This window comes from Anas platyrhynchos, chromosome 7 (genome assembly GCF_047663525.1).
Source record: "Anas platyrhynchos isolate ZD024472 breed Pekin duck chromosome 7, IASCAAS_PekinDuck_T2T, whole genome shotgun sequence".
Lineage (NCBI taxonomy): Eukaryota > Metazoa > Chordata > Aves > Anseriformes > Anatidae > Anas > Anas platyrhynchos.
Window position 1 is genome coordinate 28,656,807 of NC_092593.1, and position 19,391 is coordinate 28,676,197.

Here is a 19,391-nt window from a genome sequence, read left to right on the forward strand (position 1 = left end):
AGATGTGTCTGTGGCTTTGGCCGAAGTGGAGCGGACATGCAAAAATGCTTTCTGAAAGGCTTTGGGAAGATAAAGGTGCTCCTGGCTCATCTAGCATAGCCTTGCTGTGCTGTCATCTGCTGCCCATATCAGTTCTACCTGAAAAGCATTGATTATTTCTTGCCTTCGTACAGAAAGCCTCATTTGGTTCTGTACCTCTCTCCTACAGGTCAGGTAATTGCTTTCCTTTTTTTCCATCTCTGCTGCATTTGGCACAGTCATTCTGGTTTGTTCTGCTGGACTCTTGGGTCACTTCCCTCAGCCTCACTGCACCATGTATTACCCTGTATTCCTTCCCTATTTGCCTTCTGCGTTGCAGTGATACCGATTTGCATGAAATGGAAAGATGTGCAGCGTTCCATGTAAGGTTTTGCTATGCCTTATGCAATGACAAGTTCCCGACAGAAATAACTCTCTTGCTATATCCAGTGCTTCTGTTCCCTCGCTGTGTCAGTATGAGGACCAGCACGCTGGCTAACATAGCTGGTCGGAACGCCAACATTTCCTTTCCAGTCTGTTCTGGTTCTGAACCACCAGTTTATGACAAAGGTCTGGTCGTATAGATTCCAGTGCAACCACAGAAAATGGTTTTGGGAGAGACCTTTGGAAGTCACTTGTTCAACCTCCTGCACAAAGCTGGGATAACACCAAAGTTGGGTTGAGCTGCTCAGGGCCTTCTCCAGTTGCATTTAGAAAATCTGCATTTTGAGGAACTGCATTAGTAAGTTTTCTTGACACAAAAAACCCTTTGGCTTGACTCTCCCCTCTCCGCAAAGCACCTTTGTTCTGGAAGTCACCATTGTCTCTGCAGAACTAGTTAATTATTATGGTGTTATATCAAATACCATATTGATTTATGTTTATCAATGCGAGTTATTAACTCCAACTCTCTCTTTCCTGCTTGATAACAATAGTAAATGATAATGCACAGCTTCTTCTTTGAGGACATAATTTGTTTTATAAAATTATACTGTGCAGGTTATCTTTCTGTATTTGCTTTTCAACAACAGGTATTTCCAGATAAACGTGGGTCCTACATGCAATAAGGCATGGGCCCAACACTGCTCAAACAGTTGGCAGGATGGGCTGTGCTTTTTGGCAGCATAGTCCTTTCACTGTAAATTACCCAGGACCCAATTCATTGTTTCTGGAGTCGCTGCAGATCTCAGGTGGCTGCAAGCACATCCTTAAAAATGCTGAACCTCAGTCCTGAGAAATGACCCCTGTCCTCAGAAATATCCTGGTCCTTCTTCACTGTTTGAGTTGCTGCCCCCTAAGGTCCCCTGGGGAATACAGACCTCTGAAGCTTGTATTTGTGCTGCTGCTCACGAAGGGCTTTGTTTATACACAAATGTAGTTTTTTTGAGCAACCACCATTAAAATAACTCATAAGCCCCAACTCTGAAGGAAAACCAATGAATTTGGAAAGGATTGTTGTCTATAAATCCACAAAGTGTGGAGAAACTGCCCGAAAGAAAAATAAATGGAAGGGGGCAGCTTTTGATGTGGGAGCTGAAAGTTTAACTAGCTGGGAACCAATATACAGTGGAAAAGGAAAGGTTTTGAGCTGTGACTGCAGTGAAGGTTTGGGGAGGTGAGGTGTGGCCTTGGTCTCATCTGAAGGAGCATCGTAGAGCCCCAGGTATTTTAAGCTTATCCTCATGAAACCTCTCTGAAGAGGCAGCACATCCTTGCAGAGCTCAGACAGGACAGTCTGGGAGATCCCTGCCTGTGATGCTTACTGTGGCATTTATGCTGACCTGCAGTAATGATGTTGAATGAGAGAACAAGTAGCATCTTCTCTGTTCACGAAGGGCAGAGTCAAAGCTCGGTTATGAGAGATTAATATTTGAGAGAAGCAGATCACCCAGCTCCTGTGAGTAAATACTTACCTTTGTGTGCTGTCATTTCGCTGTTTCAATGTTTTGAAATAATCTGAAAGCAATATTCAGTGTTTTTGCTGAGCAAATGTATTTTAGGCACCGAGTCTGGTAGCCAGGAATTGTAACTTGCGTATGTGCTGAGCTCTGCATGCAATGTTAAGCATTGCATTTCACATTTCCCTCTGGTTTTGCAGGATTAACCTGGATATTGGCAGTTTGCAGTAGAAACCTGAAGGCCGTGCGGCTGGAGTGCAGCTGCAGTGAGCAGCTACAGCAGGTGTCACAGCCAGGCAGAGCCGAGCAGGCTGGGCCAATACTGGGAAAAAGCACAGGCAGTGTGTGAATTCCCGTGCTCTGGGAAACCACACAGCGCCAGGCATCAACCCCCAGACACAGGGGCTGGGGGGCATGAGCTGGGAGAAGCATTTTGTGTTGCATGTAGACCAGTGAAGTGAATTATTTCCATTTGCTGCATTTTGAACGTCTGTGTTTCTACTGAAGGCTGCATTACTTTAACCAAGTTTTTCCAGCCACTGGTATTTAAAATGTTATTTTTTGATGGAACTTTTCAAGTGCACAGAAGTTAAGAAAAATTTTACTCTCTCTGGGACTCTGCCTAATTCTTCCCCACTTAAATACATGTTGTTTCAGATTTGTCTTGCTCTTTGGGGCCACTCTGCATGATTTAGTTAGTAGGTAAAGTAGGCATAAGTATTTCTGCCCTCATTAACCTAATTTCTTTTGGTGATCAGAAGCAATTTTTCATACTCAGAAAGAAATGATTTAATATCTGCAAAATTATCAAATTTTATCTGAATTCAAAATAAAAAGACTTTGAAAATTAGCATGAATTATCTGCCGACTGCTACTAGATTCAGTGGAAAAAGGGATTTGTACGTTGTATTTCTGCCTTTTCTATTTAAGGAAAGAGGAGAAATACATGAAATCACACCAACAAAAGCAGTGAATTGTTAAGGGGAAGCTGGTTAGGATCTCATTTAAAGTAACACAGCTGATGGGGTAGGATATCAAAATAGTTTTTTATAGTCTTGAATCTCTTAATAAAAATTCTGGTCTTGTTGCCCTTTGCTGTGGTTTCTGCTTAAGAACCATTATACACAAGTCTTATCTAAAACCTCTCTGTATGTGAGCAATGCAAGCCCAGGAGGGTCTGCTCCAGACGTGGCATTGTGCTGTCTCTCTCGTGCCGTCATTCTCCCTCTCCCTTGCTCCACTCCCTGCCCTGCCTGGCCTCTCCCAAGTGTTTCACGTGCTGATTCTGTCAGACTTGGATGTATTGCAATTTCTTGACTAAGGAGAAAGTGGTAAGTATCATATCTGCACAACGTGCCTGTAAAATGTCTAATGCTGTGTGATGGCAAACACTCTGCCCACACAACGGTGTGGTGATTCAAATCAGATTTTACACCATAACTTTTTTTTTTAATTATTTTGCATATAGATATTGAGTACCACAAGGAGCTACTTTAAAAAGGACAGTTTGAGTCAGTCTTGTCTTAGAGATGGCTTGCCAGCTGTAGCCAGCAGATCCCAAAGAATACTTCCAAAGCTCAGAGGAGAGAAAGAAGTTGAGGCTTCTCAAAAGTTAGCTCGAAGTTCTTGGAATCTACTCATATTTGTAGACAACACATTTTAAAATCCAGGCGCTGGTTTTTTAGTTTCCAGCAGTAGTGAAGGCAGTTCACATGACACCCCCCTTCCTTTCCTGCCTGCCACTGCCCCAGCTCACATTGTGGGGCATCAACAGGACCACTGGGTGCCTGCAGGTAGGTCCTGCTTGTGGTTCAGTCATGCTCCATCGCCAGTCACAAAAGGGGCTGAAGCTCCACTGGTTTTCCAGTTTCTTGGCTGCTCAGCTTGCCTCTTTTCACTCTGTCAGTCCCCAGGATCCCTAGCTGCGCACAAAACACAAAAGCAGTCTATGCATAAGTAGAGAAGCAGTGAAAGAACAATTGACCCGGAAACATAATTTCCAGCTAATCACGCCCCAATCCTTTGTTCAGTAAAATAGTGTGATTCAGGAACATTTCTTGTACGTTTTTTTCGCTTCCCTCTGCAGTCCAGAGTTATTGTAATATGCACGTTAAAGCCCAAAGATTAAAGAGCGCTGAAGTGTTCTCACATTAAAGGCGTAACACTTATTTTAAAAAGAAATCTAAAAATAAAGCACACCACATGCCTCCAGAGGCTGGGTGCTCACTACACGCATTCTGTGCCAGCGGTGACCGCAGCTTGTCTGCTGGAGGGGGGAGATGGCTGTGATGGCAGAGTGCTCACTGCTGTTGTTGGGTGCCCAGGCTTTTGGGACACGACTGCAATCCAGATTTTTTCTGTTCCTGGCTTTATGCTTCCTGGCTTTTATTTTCAACAGATGCAGTGGGGGAAAGTGCATGAGAGAATGGTTGGCATTGTGATGAATATCAAAGACTAAGCCCAAAATGTGTGCAGATAAAACCACCAAAATACTACAGATACTTTACCGTACTGGGCAGCTGAACTCACAAACAATCATTCTCTCACACCCTGTCAAAGAAAAGGGAGAAAATATAATGGAAAAGTCACAAGGGTTGAGCTAAGGACAGGGAGATCTCTCAACAATTATTGTCACGGGCAAAACAGACTCAGAATAGGGAGATTAATGTCATTTATTACCTATTACTAACAAGCTAGAGCAGAGAGAAACTAAAAATACCTTCTCCCCATCCACCCTCTCCAAGTCCTCCCCCTGAGCAGTGCTGAGGAACAGGGAATGGGGGCGGGGATCAGTCCCTAACGCTTCATCTCTGCTGCTCCTTCTCAGTTCCTCTCTGCCCCTGCTCCCCGTGGGGTCCCTCCCATGGGATGCCGTCCTTCCCAAACTGATCCTGCAGGGGCTGCCCACAGGCAGCAGCTCTTCAAGACCTCTTCCAGATATGGGTCCGTATCATGGGGTCCATCCATCAGGAGCAAACTGCTCCAGCATGGGTCCCCCACAATCGGCAGCTCTGGCCCTGCTCAGGGGCCTGCTCCTGCAGGGGCTCTCCATGGGCCGCAGCCTCCTCCAGGCCACATCCCCCTGCTCCACCGGGGGCTCCTCCACCCATGGGGGGGCTGCAGCGTGGAGATCTGCTCCATGTGGGACCCATGGGCTGCAGGGGGACAGCCTGCTCCACCAGGGGCCTCTCCACAGGCCGCAGGGGAACTGCTGCTGCCTGCCTGCAGCACCTCCTGCCCTCCTGCTGCACTGACCCTGGGGTCTGCAATGTCGTTTCTCACTCCTCTCTCTCCCAGCTGCTGTTGTGCAGCAGTTTTTTTCTCCTTTCTTAAATCTGTTCTCACAGAGGCACACTCAATATTGCTTATTGGTTTGGCAGTGGTGGGCCCCTTTGAAGTTGGCTGAGACTGGCCCTTACCTAACATGGGGCAGCTTCTGGACTCTTCTCACAGAGGCCACCCCTGCAGCCCCCCGCTACCAAATCCTTGCCACATAAACACACAGCAGGTAAATAACCTGCTTTCCACCTTCTATATTTTATATTGGTATACAGCTTTTGCTGAAGCTGCAGCACCCTGTTCTGCTGATTTATCTTCATATAGGCATTGTAAACTTCGATCAAGTTTTGTTCGAATCTTCTCTCTGGAAAAATCAATTACATTCTTGGACTGGGCTGTGTAAGATGTCTTTCCTGCAGTTGTTTGAGGGGAGGGTACACTTGTGCTCTTTGGATCTTGACACGAGGAGGGGTTTTTTCATCCTCTCTCAGGTGTAGGTGGGTAACCCTGTTCTCACTTGATGCTCTGCTTTTAAATCAGCAGTAAGTAGTGTTTGTTCCTCAAGCTGCAGAAATGTCTCGGGAGCTCCCAGCCCATTGTGCCTCATTACCAGCTGCCTCCAGCCAGCCAGCCCCTGCTGTCCATGGTCTGTCTCCCAGTTTTTCCAGCAGCTGTCTCATACATGGCATGCTCTGCAACGGCAAGCAGCACTGGAAGGAGCTGATGGTAGTGGTTTGCTTTTCTGCCAGACAGTAAAGATGTGGGGCAGATGTGGGAACACCGTTTTGGGAGGAAACCATATACCTCTGTGGTCAGATCTCCACTGTCTGTTCCCAGCACGAAGGACTGGAGGAGCACCAGTCCTTAGTCATGAATTAAAGTGGAAGGGGAAATAAGAAATTGTTTAAAAACATATTTTAAGCTAGTGTTTTGTAAATGGTTAATTCTCCAGCTTTAGCAAAGGCCTGATCTTTACATGAAACCTCCCTTTCAGTACAGCAAAAGGCCATTCTGCTCTGCATTTAACAGCAGGAGCCTGTGAATAAGATATATTGTTACAGCAGTCCTGAAGCACCCAGAACACAGTGGAAAGGAGAAATGTACCTTTGTGACTAGCAAACTTTGTGGCAGTAAACTTTCTTTGGATCCTGCAGGGACTGACTTCCCACGGTTAGCTTCCCAGTCTCTTGGGGCAGGGGCTAGAGAAGGTGTTCATGCATCCTCAGTGCAGGATGTAATCTGGTACTTTTGAACGCTGTTAAACTAAGTGATGAATATTTTGCATCCTTCCTCTAAACATCGATTTCTGAGGCATTTTTATGATGTTACAGTCCCTGTAGCTCACGCGAATCCTCTCTCTAACTTATGGAGGAAGAAAGAACAAAAATAAGTCTGTCTTGTTCTGAAGCCCTACAGATACGAATGTTGTTCAAGTGATGAATGATTTGCGCTCCTCTACTGTGTGTTGAAAATATGTAATACAAGAATTCAAGAGGTTTTATAGCAGCTTTTTTTTTTCAGGATGCGTTAACCAGAAACCCCCAGGTGCTCACTGTAGCAGGGACAGCAACTTCCATCACCTTTCTCTGTTGGTTAAGGAACGTCCATGTCCTGGTGGAGTGTCTTCCAGCACCGGAATGAGTTGGTGCACCAGGGATGGGTGGGTTGTCCCAACCCTGCTTGTCCTCTAGCCTAAGTTGTTCTCAGTCTGTAGTCCAGAGTAATGTTTTCTTGTAGCTGTTGTCTCCAAGGTGCTGATAGGAACAGAGAAATTATTTTTGATTGTTTTTTTAAATTCCTTTGTATTTCCAAATGTGCTGCTTAGTCTTGAGATTGTCCTATTGTACTGTTTCAGTTTGACTAATGTTTAAAACAGCTAAACGAGTAATGTCAATGTTTAAACATTAGATGTGGTTAAATCACAAAAAAAAAAAAAAAGATTAAAACCTAGATTTCCTTGAAGATGTTTTGCACACATGAGTAATTCCTATGGCCTTGGTTGCATTCTTTTCTGAGGTAGCCATTCTTATAAATAGGATGTGTTCCTGTAGAAAAGAGGGATAGCATTAAAATCTTTGATTTTGAAATAATGTAACTTTGGAAACTGAAATTTTATATTAAGGAGTTAGGAATTAACTAATACATTAACATATTATAAGTTTTAAAGTGTAGGGAATCACAAAACTAAGAAAAGAAAAGTTCCTTACTGATGTTCTGTGAATATGTGAAACCATTTTTTGGTGAGAGAATGGTTGCAAAAATGATCTGCATCTGCAGTTCTGCAAGAACAGTTTAGGATCTTTGAGTGTTCCAGAATAAATGCTGAACATAATCCTATTTGGTACCTGCAGCAAAAGCAGTCATACTTGATGGCTTGGATATTGTTTCAAGGAGTAGCATCCTTTTTGTTCCGGTGGCTGCTAATACTATTCCTGTTGTGTAATAGCTGTAGAATTTTTAAAGCTTTTCATTTCGGTGTATTGCAGGCTGATGCTTTTTCTGCATATGCCACCACCCCAAATAAAAAAAGAAGGTTTTATGCCAAGGGAAGCAGATGCATTTGACAGGACTGCAAAATATATATAAATATATATGTATATACATGTAAAAGAGCATAGTGGTAGAGCAGATACCTATTACACAATGGAACACTGTATTTTTTACTTTCAGCTTTGTTATGTGCATAAACTGTACTTTTTCCTAAACAGTATGTTTTTCTGATGATGAGTGGTTGCTAGCCTTTCCTAATCTATTTTAGATTTTTAAATGAGCAATTTAAAAGGGGTATATGGTTGCAGTTTGGATATGGGGTATTATTTCATTAATTCTGTCTGATAAATTAAGGTAGGGTATCATCATAGATGTCAAATGCTTTTTGATGGAAAAAGCATTTGCAGAGGTAAATCCAGTTTTGTAGCTGTGTTATTGAACTGTATGTGTAGCAAGTCAGATTCTTGGCCAATCGGTTTATGAAAAAACACATCACATCTTTAATTCCAGGCTAATGCTATAGTAGCAAAATCTGCCACGAAAACATCTTTCCTGGGAACAGTGGGAGAAGATGAAGAGTGGGACCAAAGCCCTGGTTATTCACAATGTGTCCCAAACTGGAGGCATGCTCTGTTATACCTCCCTTTGGAAACTGGTGATGACAGTTTGAAGTGGGAAAGGTTCCTTATTTATTCCTAGCTGAAGAAGAAAATGCTGTTTAAAAATGCCCTGAGGGACAAATTCTAGAAATTGACAGATGAACAATTCCAGTCAGCTGCATTTGCTTAGCGGCTCGTGTGTGCTGGCACTTGCTTGTGCCCAAGCAGAGGAATGCCTGAACAGCTCAGGAGGGAATAAAGGTTTCTTGTTTGCCTTAATCGGGTGTTGAAAAGCTGGCGTAAGTCCATTTTAATAGACTAGCTCCTGTGGTGCTAAGAAGGGTGTAAACTAGATAGTTTAGAAACAGTGTGTCCGCATGAAAAATGTATCATCCTTTGAATTTCTTTTTTGACCTCTCTGTGAGAAACTTTTTGACACAACTTGAGTCAGGATGGAAACTGAGTATTTAGTGCATGTGCACAGTGTAAGATTGCCATTCCCTTTGGCTTCTCTGATGTATGTCACACCTGACCCTGGGGCTCCCCATGGAGGGGCCTGTACAGGCTGTCCCTTTCCCTCAGCCTGTAATTTTGTGTTTAATTTGAGCTTGTCTCTCTGTGCTCCTTTGCAGTTGTACTTTTTTGACACAAAAGTTAACAGAAGCTATTTTCTGTGTGAAGTACAGGTCGCTCATCCTCCAGTTTCACAGGTCTCCGCTGCCCTGGAAGGAAGAACCAGCTCTTTAAGCAGCTTACCAGCTGTACTAGGGGCCCGCTCCATACACGGCCTTCTCCTTGTGTCAGGGGCCATCCTGGCGCCTTCTGTGGTCAAAAAACTCACCTCCACCAAGAAACCTGAGCTGAACAACTAGCAACGCTAACGAGGTTAGATAAACTGATGGGGAAACTGGGCTGGCCTGGTGGCAGGAACCATTTTTACATTTATTTCACTTAGATGCATCCAGCGTGGTTGGAGGCACTTCACATGTTTTTCTCTAAATGGCAGAGCCGTGTTTCATACCGTGCAGTGCTGTTCTTTGAGGGTTACCTGAGTGCATCCTCTTGGTGTTCTCCCGGTGCCACCTGTTCTCCACTTACCCTTCAGCTGAGCAAATGGAGTGAGAGCTCAGTGTGAAAGTCAGCAGCGCTGAAACTTAACACAGGTGCATCAACAGGGTTTCATCTTACAGCAAATGAGCTAAGGAGGGGGCACTAATTGTTGATAGTGGTTGCACTGGAGTTGCAGGAACTCTTATGTGTACTCAGCCAGGTAGTCCTTAATTGCCCTCGAGGAAGAAGATCTTTTTGCTTAAGAAGAGTCATAAATTCTTTCTCCTTTATCAAAGACATAGGACTACCTGTTGACCAGTGAAGAGCTCAGAGTTTTAGCTGGAGGTGCTGCTCAGTACCTCTCCGCTAAGGAAATTGTGATAGGCCTGGCAGTTAGAGGTGTTTCACAGATGTGAGATGCAGTTATCAGACCTCTGATTTGTTTCTTATTGTGTGGATAAAGCCTTGAAACATTTTCAGTTGAGCTGTAAAAAATCATAAATCCCCAGCATGGTGTGTTCTTCAAATGAGTTTCAAATATTCTTTGCACTGGGGGAAATTGTATTGGGTATGTCTCCTAACTCTTCTGTGAATAAATCCACTAGGTCTTCTTTGTTTTAGACGTGAAGCTGTTTGGAAGTCTCTTGATTTCTATCTTTTCGTATGGTTTTCAGTGACTGGAAGGTTTGGTAGTGATAACTGAAATTGAGGTTGACTGGATGGAGGAGGTGGTGGGGATGCAAACTGGGTAAGGCACTTTTCTTAGCTCTTTTTGTCTGTGTGGTTTCTCTGAAAACCTGTTCATCTGCGAGAAGCTGAACATGACAGAAAGTACCACAAGTCTTGGGTGTAGTAGTGTTTTGATAGCCAAAAAGAGCTGTGTCGAGTGCTGCTTCAATGCCATGCCTAACCTTAGTTGTATTTGCTTTGCTTTTTGGTTGTTATTCCAGTTACATGGTGAAAAAGAGCTCTACTTAGGCTGTTTCTTCCAAGTATTTTACTGCTGTCTGTCACAGTAGGGTAGACTTCTATGAAAATGACAATCTTGTTTCCATGAAGGGAGCAGATGATAGCATGTGTCTTCAGGGCCTTTTTCCTGACTAAGAAGGGACTAAGTAAGGGACTCAGAATTTGTTTACTGCTTTTGGGGCAGTAGCAGTGTAGAGATGCTGCTCAGAGGTGCTGAGCTGCTCAGAGGAGCCCTTCTGGCACACAAATATGAGGCTCTGCCTGCAAAAGGTGTCAGGGAAATGCATTATGACCTGAACAAGTCCCGAATTATCCAGCTGCCACCGGGCAGAACCAGGCAGGAAATGTGGAAGATTAGAGGTTTGCTCAGAGCTTTTATAACTGAGGGTCATTTTCCTCTCTTTCCCATTTAGTGTGTTTACTGGTTTAAAGTATTCCAAGTCTTGTTTTTCCTTCTTCTGGTCTTTACTACTCACAGTCCTGCAGCAGTGAAGCTCTGTCACACCAGCCCAGTGCTTACCAGCAGAGGTAGGTTTGTGCAGAGCTGCAGGATCTGCACTGGCTGCTGACCTTCAGGTGCCTTTTGTGCTGCTGACTGTGTTGTGGGAGCCATAAAACCTCAAAGCAGAGCCATCCTTTGCTGAGTGAACGCATCCAGAGCCCTGAGCAGGTGTCTGGGCACAAGGCTCTGCCAGCTTTGAAAATCCAGGTTCAAATGGTGTCTTGTTTGAGTTTAAAGTATAGTGTTGTTTTTAACAACAGCAATTAAAAAAAAAAAAAAAAAAGCATTTTCTCCTGGTATTGAGCAGATGAGTGCTGCTTCTTGGGGGGCAAAAGTGTCCAGCCCACCCAGCCCCATCTGCTGGTGAGGGATGCAGGCTGGCAGTGCCCATTCCACCACACCAGCTGTCCTTTCACATGGACTTGGGCTGTTGTATTTAGCCACAGAGGTAGAAAATAAACTTGTTAATTCTTTTTCATTTTTGCCAGGCTTTTTAGTAGTGTAAGTACTATATAACTGTTCCTTATGTGTCATGCCTGTGGAGATTTGTTGGCACTTAGAGATAAATCAATTTCAAGTCCTACTTCTCAAGAATTGTGTTTGTTCAGCGTGTTTGAAATTCACGGAATTACCAACTCGGGTGATAGGGCACATAAAAAATACGATTTGACAAACAACTCCAGTTCACACTACTGTAAAAAATTGACCATTACTTAAAAATTGCTAGCAGTTTTGTCAAAGTTTTAATTATAATTTTATTTAAAGCAATGCTTATGTAGAATGAGAACTATCAAAAACTTAAGGAAATTATATTTTCAGTGGATATTTACCCCAAATAATGAAATTTCACGGTTTATAGCGCATATTCTGGGTGTTCTGAATAAAAGTGTTTTTGTTGTGTACTATTAGGTTGGGAAAATACTAAAGGAGATGTAGGTGCAGTATCCACAGTATAGTGATTTACAGTTTGGTTTGTTTGAGGATAGACTGTTACAGTCAGGGAAGCTGACTCCAGTTGAGCTTTCCAAACTTTTTTAGTACTTTGTGGTAAGTCCAAAATATTATTGTTGTTTCTGGACTGGTAGTGTTACTGAGAAATGCCACCATGCACTGTTGGGAAATTAAAGTGTCTTTGGGAGGAAAAAAATAAATAAAAGATTGAATTATTGCAGTCTTCCAGTATTGGAACTTTAAATATTGTTTCTTGTCTAACTGAACCAAAGCAGTTCAATATTTAATGTATGTGTTTGTAAGTTTGTTGTGCCCATTGCTGTACTTGTGTGCTGTATAACTTAAGTTTGCTTAGTGAAAGACTTTGTAGAGTGCCAGCACCCTCTTGTGGGTAGTGTAATAGCAGGAAATTTTGTTTTTCGAGGTGCAAATAGCCAAATCTCTTACCTGATACAATATATATCCACTACTGTAAGTGTGTCCCATTCTGCAAGGGATTTTGCTCTGCTACCAATGTACTGTTTATTACCGTTAATATGCAGAATGTACTGCTTAGTCTCACAAAACAGAAATTTGTCCCTTTTAAGGTCAGGACTTACCATCTGTGAAAGATAAAAATACTATATGTGTTTTTTTTCCTTGCAGGTTGCAGAATCAGCATGTGTCTGTAGTAGTTAAAAAGGTAAGCAGACCATATTTATAAATACATTGCAAGATTCTTTGTACTCTGACTAATGCATATATATTAGAGATAATTCATCTGAATGTATTGACAGTTGTTCAAATCTTAAAAAAAAAAAAGTTTGTACACTAAGCAATTTCTAGAACATTGGATCAGAACAATTTGAAAATAGAGGAAAATATTGTTAAGTTGATGTTACAAAAAAGTATCAAGTTGATGTTACAAAAAAGTATTTACCTGTTCGACCAAAAATTTGTATCCAGTCCATCTTAATAAAATAAATATAAAAAGTTGACATGTAGGACTTGAGAGTTCTTTGAGTATTTGATCTGATTTTGATAACTGATTGTAATTGTGAAGGGAAGAAATACATCCAGTATGTGAGCCTGGTAAGCTTACAAGCAGGCTAAAGCCTGTAAGCAAGTCTCATGATACCTGCTTGACTTTTTTTAGTAGCATCAAGATCTTTGGGACTTTTTAAACTATTTTAGATCTCTTTTCCAATTAACTATTGGGTTAATTGGTAGCTGCAACTATAATCTTCTAAATTATGACAAAAATGTAAATGCTACTTAATCAGAGGGCTAAGCTGCTGGGTTTTATTCTCAGAATGGCTACCACTTTTTCCTTGGAAATTTTGCACATCTTAAATGCATTTCTGACATTCATAGATATTTAAGGAATCTTTCAGAAATAATGTAAAAAATGAAAGATTTAGCCCTTGAAGAAAAGCCCATAAGGATAGCTGATGATAGCTAAAAACAAAACTTCGTAATAAATAGATGTACAAAAATAGTTTGCTTCAAAATAAATCTGCAAACATCATAAGTTATTTCTAATTTTGAGCTGAGCTTCGGGCTTTCTTGGCCAATGGAATATTAGATGTAAAATCAATTATGTATGTAGTGTAGCAGTAGGTGGTGCTGTTGGAGCAGATTTAATAATCTGAGGACCTGAACTGCAAGCTCTGAGGGATATTGTGTCAAAGCTGCTTGAATTTCTGGTGTGCAGCCAGGAGCTGTGAAGAGCAAATGCTCATGCTGTAATTAACCTATAGCAAATCCTAGTGGTTACTGCTAGTTTATATTTATTCTTGCTGCAGAACCAAACTGAAAGAAATCTTGCTGTTGGTCTATGATGTCAACCTAGTGCTTGAAAAATACACGACATGTGTACATGATGTATGCATGTAGGGAAAAGTCACTAATAATGCTTACAAAATACTGCGTGCAGACATTTCTTCAAAGAATATAAGCTGATAATACTGGCAAATCTATAAGTAAATGAGACTTGCACTGATTTATTTTTTTTTGCTGGTGCGTGGAGACTTTTCGGGTAATACATTTCCTGAAATGTACAATTCCCGTTCTCCTGAGGAGTGTTTTTTTTTCCCCTTTCTCTCCCTGTGTGTATCAATGGTGCTTCTCCTTCATGGACATGTAGTTCTTGTCCTTGCCCTGTCACACACATCTAATGTGAACTGAAATGTCAAACTTGGCCCGAAACTGTTAATTAGCAAGGTACAAAACTGTTACATTCAGGCTTAAATGATGTCTGTTCAGATGAAAAGTGCTTTTTTGAAGTGCAGGCAGTGCTTGTGCTGGCATTGAAGCAGTGGGCTTCATATTAGTTTCCTTGATGGCAATCGTAGCTTCTCCATGACCGTGCAGACCTGTTGGGATGTAGCATTCCAGGCCCCAATGCCAAACTGTTGTCACTTTTCAATGAAGTTGTTTCTGTTTTTTACATGAAGGAGGAAGTGTTGCTATATTAATCCAGAGCACGCCTCTGGTTTGTGGGCCCAAGTGTATGGTGTTTAGTAAAGAAAGGAGCAGAGATGCTGGAACCAAAAGACATTTGACCTCCTGTAAAGGAAGATTGAGCCTCATTGTCCCAGGGAGGCCGTTTTGAGAAACTGGTCTTAAATGGTGATGAGACCCAGTTCCACCTGTGCTCTTATCCAGTAAACACGTGATAGCAAGCCATGGCGTTGGCAGCTTGTTTCACCACAGCAAGTTCTTTTTGAATTGTGCAAACTGAACATGAATGGGCTTTGCAGTATTTGTTCAATCAGTGCAACTGCACATTGACATCGATGCTGAAGTAGAACTTGAACTCTGGAGCGAGTGAGAGTTTGCAGCCCTCAGCACTTAGGCTTCCTGCAGAAGTCATGTCAAGTTTCTATTTCAGGAAATGGAAAATTTCAATGAAATTGAAGCAAGATAACACCATATTATCACATAAGGGCACATGCTGCTTTTCTGTTTGTAAAAAGGCTGGAGAATGACACAGTGAGTGTTGACATTGGTACGTCTGTTAGCAAAACCTGGGCTAAGAAAAAATGTATGAAAAATGTCACTGAAACATTCCTGTTTGAGATTTGTAGATTTGTGTTATTCACAAATGTATTTGGTGTGTTTCTAGGCAATATATGAAATAATATAATAACTAAGAAAGTGTGAAACAAGTATAAAGGATGCTGAAAGGCGTCTTTGTTTTATGCAGTGAGGGTACATCAACTTCTTTCTTATGTCTCCCTGTTTCTGAGAATACACGTAAGGCTGGATCCAAGCCAAAGAACTGCCCTCCTCTTTCTGGTAGTAAAATAAGCAAAAATAGATTTCCCTTTCCATACCTGATAGTGATGAAAGAAGACTGTGAGGTTGTCTTTGATACTGTCACCTGAAGGCTGTGGTCTGTCCTCGCCCCTCTCACTGCCAGGCTGTCCCCAGGTGTTAATTGTGACACGTGGCTCTGCTCGAGGAAGGGACCTGGCACAGGTGAAGACCACACGTAGTCGGCAAAGGTGATGCTCCTTGTGGCTCTTGCTCACTGAAATGTCACTGTATATTTAGAGGAGAGGGAGAGGGACTGGGCTGGCTGGGGACTGTGCATGGCATCGCTTTTACCCAGGGCTCTCAGCATGGGAACTTCCCTCTCAGCACGGCCGGGCGTCGCTGTAAAAGGAGGCATAAGAAGCAGTCGGAGCAAAAAGGTAGTGTTTTTTAGTGCTGTATTGTCAAAACCAAGTGCTAGGGGGCAGGTTATAAATGAAAACATGCAAAGGTTTTCCAGTGAGGTTTGAACCTTCGTTACTGAATGCAACCTCAATGCTTTCCGCTTGGATTTACAAAACAAAAGAAATATTTTGAACAGAATCCTTTGGGATCTTCCAATCTTTTATTTTCCTTAGCTTTTGAAGCTTGGAAGTAAAGCACTTTTTACAAAATACAGAACTTCTCTGAAGTTGCAGCTTTCTGCCTCTTACTGTCTTCTAATACCATTTTTGTTTCATCTATTGGGATTTGTTTTTGTTTTTGTTTTTTTTTGTGACATTTTACAATTATATATGCCATTCTCTGCTAACATATAATTGGATAGCCATTAAACTTTCCTTTCACGGTGTCTGTAGCTCTTCTTCAGTTATAAGGATAAATCAAGAAAGCTGTTAAAAAGGTCCTTCAAAACTTCTTTTCATATAATAAAAAAACCAATATTCAAACAGTAGGAAGATAAACTTCACTGAATAAATTATTTATACTATAAATACTTCATAATTATATAACAAAATATATTTATAATATAAATATATGGTATGTAATTTATTTTAATTGTTATATTTATATCTATATTATTTATTTGTTATTGTTATTATTTATATATATAACGTATAAGTGTATTCAAATGTATTTATTACTTCAGAAATATTTAAGTGTACTGTACTTTTCTATGACTCCACATAAATTAGCATACAGTGTACATTTAGATGTCGTTTTTGTTTGACGTGACTGGCTTATAATTCAGAAAATTAAGGTTTTATGAAGTACTGTTTATATTCTGAATATCGCAGCATGTACAACTGGGCAGAATGACTTGGCTACAGTGATAGTACTTAGTAAGTACTTAATAGTACTGATGGTGGATAAACAACTGCATTTTTATTGTCTTGCCTGCTTGAATTGTCTGTGTGTTAACCTGCAGAGTGAATTTGGTGTTGTTTTTGCCTTGAGATATATTGCTGGATCCCTGTGGGAACAGCATTGCTTCATTTAACTATTACGAAAGTTGCCATCAAACACAAATGACACTTGGAGTTATCTGCAATTGTTCTTCAAAGAAAACAGCTACCAGTAGTGAGATAAATAGTTTATGCACTCCTTCAGATTAAAAAAAAATAATAAATAAATAAAGTAGCTCACTGTATGGGGAAAACAAAAAAAAAAACCCACAAAACAAACAAACAAACAAAAACAAATTATTGGAAACATTGCAGAATTTGCAGTTCTATAAGAGTGTGCCTCAGCTTACAGAAACAGGAAAATTTCATTGAGGAAATACTGTGCAAAGATTGAACTGCCCACTGTTGCTTGAGGAAGAAGCCATGGATAGGCCAAAGCAAAGTTAGTGCCCAGGCTGCTGCTTTTGGCCATCTAACAGTTTACCTTGTATGCTGGTACATGAAAGCTTAAGTATCCCACTATCTGTGTTTTCCAGACAGAAGCAGTCTTCGCCAGCCAAGAAACCAGCAAAAATATTTCACAATGGATGTTGACGATGAAGAAAACATGAGTAAGATGTGTTTGTTTACACAATAATAAACTATGTAATCATTTCTAAGGTGACTTTTTCTCACAAGCCACAGGGAAAACTGAAGGAACTTCGAAGCACAAATTAAAATGATTTTTTGTATGTTTCTAAATACAGTATAGAAAAGTAAATCAGAGCTTTTGAACTAAAAGTTTTTTACACGTGATTATGTGCTAGTCTAATTATACCTTATATCTTATTTTTCTTCCAACAACTGTTTAGTTGTACAAAATATTACCCTGTTTTGGACTGTCACTGAAGTAACGAAGATGGATTTCTCGCATTAATAATAGTTTGGTATACTGCATTCACACGCTCTGTATGGGACCTGTGCATCCCACTGTGCCGGTGTGGGTAGCACGTAAGACCTCTCCTGAGGCGTGGGTGCACTGTGCTGCTTTTTTGCAAATTACTCCGCTCTCAGAAGGGCTAGCAGTGGAGTTACAGGTCACCAAGGTAGGCTGGGTCAGTACAAGAGCAAATCTGTATGGGACTCTCAGCATGAGAACCTTCTGTGCAGTTTTAATTATGAGGTTTGATGGGAATAAAGGTCATTATTACCTGAGCAAGTGGGACAAGAAGTTGAATACCAAGTCTTGTACAATGCATTAAGTGAATGTGTTTGAGATGATGATTCCTGTAGCGCACAAACCATGTTAATGGTGGCTAATCATGCTGGGTTCTCTGAGCTTTTTCACCTTGAATAATCAGGTACTGGGTGAGGTTTGTTTGCCTGCCAGTGAAGTTCATTGTGCACTGGAAGATACTGCAGTATCCTCCATCTGTGTGCTTATGCTGAGATCCCGGAGGCAGGAACTTACTGGAAGAGGTAAAACCTAGAAGAGGAAGAATACTGATGATGAGAGTTAGGGACCAGTGGAAGACAGGGGAGAAATGAAGGAGACTGAAGTGTGTAAAATAAACAAGGGAAAGCAGAAATGAATGAAGAAAAAGCAAAGTGAGGGTCTAGAAGAACTCCCTACAGGTCTTGCATGGCTGAGTATTCTTTCTACAGGCTGGTTTCTCCAACACTGAGGTACTGAATTAATGAAGTGTTTAAGCACAAAACCAGCTATCATCTTGATGAAAACACTGGTGAAGTGCTATGAAATTGCTAACTATGTGGTGTAATATAGATCTGATAACCTCTGGAGAAAACTGTTCTCATTTAAAATGTTACAAAAAATATTGTAGATTCCTGTCCTTTCAACTGTTTTGTTTTTATGAATGAGAGACCTGTTCTGTTTCTGATATGCTTATGTGCTGTGCCTGACTGTAAATTATTGTGTATGATATAATAACAAATGTGCTTATTTCCCCTAAGTGACAATGTCTAAATCTCTGGCAAAGCTGAAAAAGCCTAGCAGTATAGGAGGCTTTGGAATAGAAGAGTTGTAATTCAGTTTGAAGGAGTTATTACAACATACTTTTGTTGGGAGATAAAGATATTAAATGGTTTAAAATACAAGCCAACAGAAAAAAAGACAAAAACTTAACTGGACTAGAATTCTTCTTTTTCCTTTGACTGACACAGTGATCTTCACTAAAATATGCTTGCAACCACTTCCACTTTTTCCTTCTCTTTTTTTTTATTTTTATTTTTTTAAAGAAATTTCTTTAATTTCTTTAGTTGGATGCTTTAGCTATTTCTAAGAGTGGTTAAATGAGGAGAACTTGGAAAAAAAGGTAAGAGGTGAATTGGATAATTCCCATGAGATAATTCTTCAGATAAAACATACCCTATTTCAATAGGAGTAAATCTGAGCATGAATGGTGCCTTCCTGAGCTGAACAAAATACCACCTATTTGATAGTGTCATCTTGTAAATTCCTTAAGCAAGATATTCAGGTTATGTCTGCTTCTGTTTCTGTGCTAGTGCACCAATATGCAGAGCAATTCAAATTCACTGAACTTTCTGTCTTGGCAGGAGACTGCCTCTGCTGAGTTGTTACAGGTTTGGGACATGCATTTGTGTAACTTCATTGATCTCCCAGAAGTAAATTTTGAGGTGCATTGCCTGTATCACGTTTTGCAAAAGAAGCCACAGGTAACAACATCATCTTGGATGACCCCAGTTAATAGAAGGTGTAAGAAGGCTTTTCTGCATCTGAATGACCACACAAACATCGTGAATTTGGAATGTTACTGGATTTGGAGAGGAAAATCAAAATTCTTAAGTTCTACACCTTGATTTGTACAAATATTTTTTAAATTTTATTTGTACCTTTCTGTATTTTTGTATCACTGAAGATGGCAAAGTGTGATATCAGAAGTGCCTATAAAAGCCTTTGTTATTTTGTGTAACTCCTTTTAGGGGAAATGGAAGGCAAGCCCGTGAAATATTTGTAGCTTACAGTTATAATAAC

The 19,391-nt window shown here is 40.9% G+C and overlaps 1 protein-coding gene across 5 annotated transcripts in view; it reads left to right on the forward strand.

The window, feature by feature from the left end:
• ADARB1 (adenosine deaminase RNA specific B1) overlaps nt 1-19,391 on the forward strand; it is a 72,544-nt gene that overhangs the window by 19,207 nt on the left and 33,946 nt on the right. For 3 of the 5 annotated variants that reach the window (XM_038182556.2, XM_038182554.2, XM_027462237.3), the window contains exons 2-3: nt 12,402-12,438; nt 16,933-17,007. In XM_038182556.2, the coding sequence (XP_038038484.1) occupies nt 16,980-17,007 (28 nt within the window). In that variant the 5' untranslated portion in view covers nt 12,402-12,438; nt 16,933-16,979. Of the gene's footprint in view, nt 1-10,717; nt 10,832-12,401; nt 12,439-16,932; nt 17,008-19,391 lie in introns of those variants that run through there. The other 2 variants (XM_021270467.4, XM_072041143.1) reach the window with 2 other exon arrangements.